Raw genomic sequence first — 10,097 nt, forward strand, 5'->3', positions numbered from 1 at the left:
AAGAGCTCAAAGACTGGTTCTGTCCTTACTGTGACCCCATCATGAAGTCCTGGCTGGTGTTTCCCAGGGGTCCTGACGTTGACCTCTCAAGAGGTAAGGTTGGTTGTCCTGTCCCTGGGAAGCCACTTCTTTGGTTGAGTTCCCTGTTTTCTTGTCCTTTTCTTCTTCTAAATCCAGCATTGCACTCACATGCCTTTAAGTTATGAAATACTTGCATCTGTTTTCTGCATTCATTCTTCCTATAGACAGATTTTCTTTCTGTTGGCTGTGTCAGAGAAGTTGACAAAATGCTTTTTAAGTCATAGGTTTGCTCAGCAGTTTTTAATGTGTGCTTATATACATATTGACATTTTAATTCCCATCACAACTTTGAGAGGAGGGAATTTAAGATTTAACAAAATTAAATGACTTGCCCAAAGTCACAGTCCTGAAACTTGAGTCTTTTGACGTTCTGAATCCTCAGTAACACATTGTCAACAGGCTTTTGTACCATGTTCCTTTCTTGCCATTGAGAAATAAAGGACATCGTGTTAAACAGCTAAAAGCCCTCTTCAGAGGGGCCCGCTTTTCCCGGCGAACAGGCCGATGCCATGCAGCCTCTCACTGGCTGCCTCCACCCAGGACTCCTCCAGCACAGCAGGCACAGCTGCCCTTGCTGGATGCCGTTTACCTGCCCCGACACAATATCGCACTGCAGTCAGAAAAACGTCAGGGCGAGGCCTGCACTGTGGCATAGCGGCCGCAACACCAGCATCCCATAAAGGCGCTGGTTCAAGTCCCGGCTGCTCCAGGCGGGACTTGATCCGGTTCCCTGCTAGTGTGCCTGGGAAAGCAGCAGAAGATGGCCCAAGTGCTTGGGCCCCTGCACCCATGTGGGAGACCTGAAAGAAGCTTCTGGCTCCTGGCTTCGGTCTGGCCCAGCTCTGACCATTGCAGCCATTTTGGGGGTGAACCAGCGGATGGAAGATCTTTCTCTGTGTGTCTGTGTGTCTCTTTCTCTCTTTTACTCTGCTTTTCAAATAAAATAAATAAATCTTTTATAAGAAAAGAAAAAGAAACTTCAGGGGTTCTGGAGGGGAGGAAATGTTAACCTAGCCTCCAACCAGCCCCATTCCACTTTGTTGTGGGAATGTCAGAGTGCCCTCTTCTGGTGAAAGGAAGGCACTTTGCCAGTTTTCCCTATTTAGAAGTGGAATATTTTTCACTTAAGATTTTTGGCACTGTCACTGTGTGTTAGGTGTTATGGAGGGGATTCCAGAATTAATCTTGCTCATAAGATATGATTAGTTCCTACCTTTAAGGAGGAACGTCTGCCTTTATCAGGCTAAACAAGGATCTTCCATAGGCTGAGATTTTATATTCATCAGTTCTGACCCTCTATTGAATCAGTGGTCTCTCTAGTTGTTTCTGCTAGTGTCCGCCAGGGGCACTTGGCCTTGAAATTCCCAGTGGGGTATGGAAATTACAGAAGTCAGCTCCAAGAACTACTGTAGCCTGTGGTGGTGCTTGGTACCGCAGGGCATTTTCTCTCCAGTTCATTAAATAAGTGTGTGTGTGTGTGTGATATGCTTGTGTGTGCATTTTTGTGTGTATCCTGTGTTGTATGTCAGTATATCTCTTGGGCTCTGCTTATATCTGTTAATCTTCAAATATCGGGTTTTTGAACCAAAATCAAACCAAGTGAAAAGAAGTTTTCATTTCCTACTCATCCTGGTTCTGGGTTAAGTAGACTGGAACACTGTTGTTCTGGAAATTGACAACACTGGAGGCGTTGGAAGAAAGAGATAACCTAAGCTTCCCACATCAAAGGAAATAACGAAATGCTCTTCATCGTTTGTTTCGCTTGCTGCTCTGAAATTTTCTCAGTTGTGTCTCCTTTCTTCCTGGCTACCCCAGTTGAGCCTAGGCTTCTGACTGGCCCCACATACTTTTCCCAGATGATAGGACCCTCTGCTCTACCCACATGATGTAAGAAACCATATTCCCCAAAGAGTTTCTTGTAGAAGTCTTGAGCCCCTGCTCGTGGAAACCTGAGGAGAAGTGGGAGAAGAGGAGCACTTGCTTCTCTTGTCTTCCTCTCCAGTTTACCCTTCGTGGGCAGAGAGACGGCAGACATAGCCCGCGAGGGCCACTCTGTCACTTTCAGAGGACAGTCACCTGGCCTCCTCTCATGTAGCAACATGGTCACTTTTCCAAAAATAAAGGCAGGGATTAGGATTGGCTGTTCCTGGAACAACTGTTCTGGTTTATTAATACATTTTTGTAGTTGCCCAGTTCCCCCCCCAGGCCTGGATCTTAATTCCTCTACTATAATATTAGACATAACTGTAACCCCAGGAAACACTTCTTCCCACTAAGATGATGGCTTGCAGGTCCCTTGGGGTTTCCACAGAGATGCTTGTCTGGGGAAGAGGTACACAGATGAAATGGCAGTGACACCTGTACACAGGCTCCCAGCTGCCAGTGACACAGCAGTGGAAACGGAGGGAGAGACAACAGAAAGAGCCTCTCACATTCTTACCAGCTCATTGTTTAGCTGAGGGGAAGTTTCCAAAGCTGAGACTATTATTTTCTCTCCCACTTCCTGAAGATACCCTCGCCCCTATCAAAGGACCAAAGTATGATTGGTTTCTGTCCTGGACTTTGGGAAAGGTGGCTATGGATTTTATTCCTCTGGACATTCCTTTCCATATATTTGGTTCCTTGTGGTAAGGAAGAAGCCTTGTCAGTCTTCTACCTCGGTGATTAAAAAAAAAAAATCTAAACAGCGAACAGTTGTGTCAGACATAAATGTCATCTGTTTGTATTTATGCGATTTGCTCTGCCCAATCGACCTTTCTGCCCAGGTTTAATGATGCCACTTAAAAAGCCATTCACACGTCCCCTCTCCTCTCAGAGCTTTCAGGCTGAAATTGATTTCCTTATTCAACCCCTTTCTCCCCCTTCCCACCTGCTCTCAACCGAGCTCCTTCCCCCAACCTGATTATATGGAAGTGCTGTCACTGGGCAGTGGTTTTTTTTTTTTTTATTGCCATGTCCATTAAGAAGTAGCGACAGTTCTGCTGCTAACGGATGCCACCTGCTTTTGGCTTGAGGAAGAGAAGCATAAAAATCAGCTCATCAGCCAAGGAGCAAGTAGTGCTGTGTCCTCAGCTGAGTGAAAGAACAATGCCCCAGGCCAGCGGGGGAGGACCAAGTGTAGGGAGGAGCTTGGATTGGGCTGCGCTAAGAGCCCTGGCTTTGTTTTTGTTGGGATCAGAGAAAATAATAGGAAGGTGTTGTCCTCAAGCCCCTTAATTGCTCCTTATGGCTACATGTTGGAGTTAGAGCATCCACCACCTTGCTTATTTATGCTCACCCACACACACACTCCCACTTCCCCCTCCTTTCCTGGCCCAGGGCTTCAGGCTCAGATTATGAGCTGCCTTCTAGAAAAGCTATAGACTTGATTATTTTTTTGCGTTGGCCCCTCAGGTAGCACTGGGGTGTTTTAGTAAAGCCAATTGCAGTTTTGTTGGTAGACAGTGTTGGAATGGGTGGAGCTCTTAGGATGGGGAAATAGAATGCCCAGAGCCACTCCAGTCAGGGGAGTTGGTGAGTGTATGACATTGCACAGCCGTGCAGCCATACTGAACGAGTCCTTGTGCCCTTGGAGGGGAAGGGGTAGTGCAAGGTGTTGCTCTGAATGTGTGTGTTCTGTGACTGACTGAACGCTGGAGGGTAGGGGCATGGACTCGCTAGGGGATAGGATATAACTGATGCTGTCTCTCCTGAGCTGCTCTCTCAGACCTCCTGCCATTTCTTTTCCTCTCCTTTGACGGTACTACCTCAGGAAAGCAGTCACACTCGCTTTCCAGCATGGCTGATGCCCAGGGCCAAGGCTGCACCATTTCCCGGTACAGGAGGAAGTGTGATGGTGGCAGCAGTGGCAGCCCCAGAGCACTGCCCCGTGACAACAGCAGCACTGCAGCAGGCAACCCCAGCTCCCATTTCTCCACTACTGCACACACAGGCAGCCTCAGCAAAAGAGCCTGGGAGGTCAAGAGCAAGCCCTCATGCTGAATAGTGCCCTGTGGGGAAGCAGAGCTCCCGCCCACCCTCCCAGCAGGGACTGTCCATCTGACTGCCCTACCCTGGGACTGGATGAGGCCTCTGAAGTTGCCGGGGCTAGAATCTCAGGGTTGTGTCCAGTCAGTCACCTAAACCTGTTGGTGTAACCCTCAGAGGCTCTACGTGCCCACTCTGTTCCTGCTGGCGTTGCCCTTATTCAGAACCTCCTCACTGAGTTTCCAGAGCATCCTAAATGGTCTTTCTGCGACTAGTCTCTCCCTCCCTTCAACTGCCCTACATCTGAACTCTTGGAGCAGCTCTCTAAAGCACAAGTCCTACTCCCTGCACCCTCAGGATCAAGTCCAAGCATCTCCCCAGAATGAGCTTTAGGCTCAGATACCAATTACTTCTAGTGGATAACCCCGTAGTAAGTGGAGTGTGCCATCTCTGAGGGCAGGGACCAGGCTTGTTTGTTGTACGTAGTAAATGTTCATTAAGTGTTTGCTGAATATACCTACTTTATTTCCTGCTACCTCCCCTACATAACATCTTGAGTCATCTGTCATTACCTGACGTAAGTGACGTTAAGTGTCCATGCCATTCCCTCTGCTAAAATGTTTCCTACCTCTTCAGTCCAGAAGTATCTCCCTGGTCTGGCTTAGGGAAGCTATGTGCATTCATCCTCTCCAGGACAACCAGAAAAGCTTGCACGTGTCTGGAGCTCTGGCCCACACCCCGGACTGGGACCTGTACCCTGCTCAGGCATTTGTGCAACCTGACCTGGATGTTTCGTAATACCTAGCTTTGACCGAGTGGAGTCGTTTTCTGCCAAGCCTATCAGACTGCCCCTCACCAGGTGAAGGCCAAGAGAGCATTGGCACTGGGGGCTCCTTTCCCTTTCGCTCAAACTTCCACAGTTTTGGGGAGACAGAGTCAGATGCCAAGTCAGCAGCCATCTTGGATTCCTGGCAGGACACAGTTAGAATTGTGCTGAAGCTAGAGGGTGGATTTGCTTACTGGGTTTTCCACCTAAGGCTAACTGGAACACCAAAAATACAGTTTGAATTCACCACCAACTGCTTTCTTCCTGCCACTCAGGAGTGTCACCTTCTGGACCTGGTGTAGTGGTCATGCAGCTGAATGTCCCTAATGGACCCCAGGCCCCTCAGAACCCATCCATGGTCCAGTGGAATCACTGTAAATATTACAGCATGGACCAGCGCGGTCAGAAGCCTGGAGACCTGTACAATCCTGACAGTAGCCCCCAGGTGAGTTTCACAACCCGGCCTTGCCTTGGCAACGAGGTGACTGGATTATTCCCAGGGGACAGCCTTTGTCATTGAATGTACAGCTTCTTTTATGTGAGTATTTTGGGGGAAGAAACAAAGAAACCGAGGAGAGCATCCTGTTTTAAGGAACTTCACATCTAAGGTGGCAGATGAGCACACTGTTGAAAGTACTTGGAGAAAGCCTAAAGTGGTATGTCACAGTGGAAAATCAGGGGCTGGCATTGTGGTGCGGCAGGTTAAGCTGCCAGTTCCGATGCCAGCATCCTGTATGAGCGCCGGTTCAAGTCCTGGCTGCTCCACTACTGATCCATCTCACTGCTAAAGCAACTGGGAAAGCAATGGAAGATGGCCCAAGTGCTTGGGTCCCTGCCACCCACGTGGAGACATAAATGGAATTACAGGTTCCTGGCTTTGGCCTGGCCCAGGGTCGGCTGTGGCAGCCATTTGGGGAGTAAACCAGCAGATGGAATGTGTGTGTGTGTCTCTCTCTCTTTCTCTCCTAATAAATAAATCTTTTTTAAAAATAATGACACCAGGGACCAGCACTGTGGCACTAAGTGGGCTAAGCCTCTGCCTGTGGCACCAGAATCCCATAGGAACATCAGTTCCAGTCCCAGCTGCTCCTCTTCTGATCCAGCTCTCTGCTATGGCCTGGGAAAGCAAGGGAGGATAGGATGGCCCAAACGCTTGGGCCTTTGCACACACGTGGGAGACCTGGAAGAGGCTCCTGGATGTAGGCTTTGGATCAGCTCAGCTCCAGCCATTGCAGTGTGAACCAGTGGATGGAAGACCTTTCCCTCTGTCTCTCCCTCTCTCTGTCTATAATTCTACCTCTTAAATAAATAAATAAATCTTAAAATAATAATAGTAATAATAAAACCAACTAATTAGCCACTAGGTGGGCAGTTTGAAGGAGTGATCTGACTTTGACAGAGTTCAGCAAGAGAAACTTCTTTCCTGAGAGAGATGAAGTTTAAGCCAAGCCATAGAAACATCCAGAGGGTGATACTGACGTTCATATGCATTGTGCTCCTCTCTTCCACAGGCCAGCACACAACTGAGCAGCAGCCCGGTCACCTCTCCCACCCAGTCTCCAGCTCCCTCGCCTGTCACCAGCCTCAGCAGCGTCTGCACAGGGCTCAGTCCTCTGCCTGTCCTCACACAGTTCCCCCGGCCTGCAGGTCCTGCACAGGGTAGGGGGCTCATTTAGGGCTGGCTGCCATGGAATTTACCCTTCATATCCCACTCCCAAGTGTAGAGATGGAGAGGGTAGCAACAGGCAGGGAACCAGGCCGGCCAATCCAATTCTGGGAACCAGCTCTTCCTTAACACCCTGCTTTAGGCCAAAGACACCTGCCCATCTAGTGCAGCCCATAGTTCACCTTATTCCAGCCCTGCTTTACAAACTTAGTACTTATCCCCAAGGCATGTGAAAGAACAGGGAGGCCAAGGAGTTTAACCTAACATCAGTACTGAGTGTGAGGACTGGGAATGTGGAGCTTTGTAAAATGAGTATGGTTTCAGAAGAAGGAACACTAGATTTGAGCTCAAAGACTTGGATTCAAATTCTAGTTTCTCTACACACTAGCTTTGTGATGTTGAACAGCTTATTTAATCTTAGCTGCTTTCTGCTTGGGCTGTGATTAACAATATAAAAATAAGATGAGAATATAGTTGAACTTCAGAGTGTTCTGAAATGTGATCTTTATCAATCCAGTGTAACACAGTATGCCATTGCTATTAGTACTTTACATGTCTTGCATTCATTTCACCTTCCCCTGGACACTATTGTGAGAAAAACAAACCCAGAATCACATTTCTGGTGACAGAGCCAGGATCTTAACCTAGGCAGGCTGACGCCCCATCTGTGTTCTTGTCCAGTGCACTGTGTTGCCATTTTCCTGAATCAGAAACTTGAACTGAAGCCCGGGCTTGGGGATTGGGGGATGTGCATAAAAGATAAAAGACACAAGGGTCTATAGACTTCTTCCTTGGTCATTTCCATAGGGCCTTCTGTCTATAATGGAAAGAGCCCTTCTTCAAGGGTGAGGGGTCCAAGAAGCCCCATTTATCTGTAAGGTACAGCTAAACCATCAGACAGACAACTCTGAAGTCAGTCACTTGGGTACTCCCCTCACGGAAAAGATAAGAATATCCTGCATGATTGCTATCCATCTCCAAAGCTCCCTGAAGTCTCATAAGGTCACAGCAGGAGGCTCAAGCTCCCAGAAAACCGCCTGCTCTTAATCCCTAGGTGATGGGCGCTACTCTCTCTTGGGCCAGCCATTACAGTACAATCTGTCCATCTGCCCTCCCTTGCTCCATGGCCAGTCGACTTACACGGTGCACCAGGTAAGGCTACCAGACCCCCCTTTCTCACCCAGGCCCCTGTCTCTGAGCCACTGCTTCAACCAGCTGGGTGGACAAAGGAGACAACACAGAATGGACAAGGCAGTGGAAGCTTTGCCCCACCCCTGACTCGCTCCCACCTCCCAGCGCATCAAGAAGCAGGGGCTCTTTGTTTTCCGGTGGCCACCCCCTCACCAGTCTGGCTGCCTCTTGGGGCCCTCTGGGTGGGAAGTTACTTCGCAGTCTCTCGGACAGACCTTGGGACGCAAGGCAGTAATGTTTGCTTGGAATGAGAGTTAACTTTTGAATGTTGAAGGGACAAAGTGGATTGAAGCATGGAAACCGAGGCAAGAGACAAGCACTCAAATCTGCCTCCACTGACCTGGGGACCACAGACGTTGGTGAGTAGCAGGATGCTGAATCCCAGAAGAAGGTGCCCATCCCATCAGCCCTCATCACCATCCCAGGATGATGGGGAAAGCCAGCGTAGTTAGCATGGGGAGTGGAAGAGGGACCCTTTGTGCTCAGGCGCAGGCAGACATTGGAGAAGTGAAATACCTCGGTCCCTCTTACCAAGCCATCCCAGGCACTTAAAGACCGATCGTGGCAAGACTTGGGAATAACTCAATAACGGGAGCTGCTGAGCCTCTTGCTAACAGTTGTCTTGGAGTGGTCCTGCCCCTAACCTGGGACATACAGTATTGGTAGCCCTAACCCCGGTTCAGGAGAAAATTGATGGGGGAATATGGAGGAGTACCTCTCCTCTTACAGCCTCCCATGCTAGGCACACAGGGTCTCTCAGGAGTTCACCCCGAGTTTGCTGAAACTCGGGTGCAAGGAAGGGAAGGGAAACTGCTTCCTGAGACGAGGAGGAAGGCTCCCTGTGGTCCGGCCTCCGAGCGGGAGGGCATGTGGGGCACGTCTCACAGCAACCCATTGACTCGATGGAAGCACATGAGCAAAGCCATTTCCTTCATAGCAGTGACGCCCTGTGAGAAAGCTGCCACGCAGGTCCTGGAATCTGTACACTAGGATTCAGACTCCAGGCCCTTCTCCCTGGACTAGGAGAAGCAAAAGGCTCATTTGTTTCCCTCTATATTGCCCGGATCAGAGTCTGGCTAGTGGGGAATTGGGTTGATGTGGGGAGGGGAGGATAGGACTAAGCAAGAAAGGCCAGACTTTCTAGAGGATGTCTTACGTAGACCTGGTCAGCTGCACGTGTCTCTGCCAGATCACTGTTCAGTCCTCCTCAACCCTACACCTCACACGTATCCTCTCTTCTCCTCTTCCAGTCCTGGGGCGGGTACTGGAGGTGACAGATCTCCCTGAGGGCATCACTCGCACCGAAGCGGACAAACTATTCACTCAGCTCGCCATGTCTGGTGCCAAGATACAGTGGCTCAAGGATGCTCAGGGGCTGCCTGGCGGGGGCAGCGGGGACAGTGGTGGGACTGCCGAGAATGGCCGCCACTCGGACCTTGCCGCCCTGTACACCATCGTGGCTGTGTTCCCCAGCCCCCTGGCTGCCCAGAACGCTTCCCTTCGCCTGAATAACTCCGTCAGTCGCTTCAAACTACGAGTGGCCAAAAAGAACTATGACCTGAGGATCCTGGAGCGAGCCAGCTCCCAGTGAATGGACACCAAGGGCCAGGAACCGGCACAGCAGGGGTGGGGCAGGGTGCAGGGGCAGAGGGATCCTGACACATGCGCACAGAGGCTGCGGCGGGGACAGTGCTGGGAACAGGTGTGCCGGCATGAACTCCTTTCTGCCCCCTGCCGCGGGTCTCCTCGTTGCCTGGTTGGCCCCTTCTGCCCCTCTCCTTCCCATACTCTTCTATCATTTTTTACCTCTTCTTCCACCATGAAATCAATTTCTTTCGTATTTTTTGGTCAGGTAGAATTGGGAGGGTCCCACACTTCCCTATTCTCCTGTTTCCTTACCATCACAAGCCTCCCTTTCCTTTTTGAGTCTTTATGAATATATTTATATGAACAGAATTAAGACGGACAAAATTGATTTCCCTGTTCTCTAACTTCTCCCATCTTGTATCCCCAAGCCCCGCAGAGTTAAAACTTGGGACTCCCCCGCCCCTAGAACTCTTGTATCTTGTTTGTTTGAGGTTTGTGCCACAGTGACAGATGCAGTATTTAATTGCACATACAGATGTTTGCTGGGGATATTCACTGTAAATTTTATTTAATCTGGTTTTTGTTTGGGGGGGGATTATCCGAGGGGAGGTTGGCTTTGTTTTTAAATATTAAAAAAAAAATCTGTCACTGGACATCAGTCACTGTTTCTCTGTTGCCTCCCTGGGGTGGGTGGGGTTGGAGGCCCTGGGTGAGTAGCGCCCCTCACTGCTGGAGGAATTTGTTGTGGGTGGCTTTCCCTAGCATTGACACACGTCTCCC

The 10,097-nt window shown here is 49.6% G+C and overlaps 1 protein-coding gene across 24 annotated transcripts in view; it reads left to right on the forward strand.

Moving 5' to 3' along the window:
- The window catches only part of R3HDM2 (R3H domain containing 2), a 167,562-nt gene extending 157,592 nt beyond the window's left edge, over window positions 1-9,970 (forward strand). For all 24 annotated transcript variants that reach the window (XM_062203382.1, XM_062203377.1, XM_062203376.1 and 21 more), the window contains 5 exons: window positions 5,149-5,318; window positions 6,385-6,532; window positions 7,594-7,691; window positions 8,005-8,089; window positions 8,981-9,970. In XM_062203382.1, the coding sequence (XP_062059366.1) occupies window positions 5,149-5,318; window positions 6,385-6,532; window positions 7,594-7,691; window positions 8,005-8,089; window positions 8,981-9,321 (842 nt within the window). In that variant the 3' untranslated portion in view covers window positions 9,322-9,970. The remainder of the gene's footprint in view (window positions 1-5,148; window positions 5,319-6,384; window positions 6,533-7,593; window positions 7,692-8,004; window positions 8,090-8,980) is intronic.
- Window positions 9,971-10,097: the final 127 nt, after the last annotated feature.

Source organism: Lepus europaeus, chromosome 10 (assembly GCF_033115175.1).
Source record: "Lepus europaeus isolate LE1 chromosome 10, mLepTim1.pri, whole genome shotgun sequence".
Taxonomy (NCBI): domain Eukaryota; kingdom Metazoa; phylum Chordata; class Mammalia; order Lagomorpha; family Leporidae; genus Lepus; species Lepus europaeus.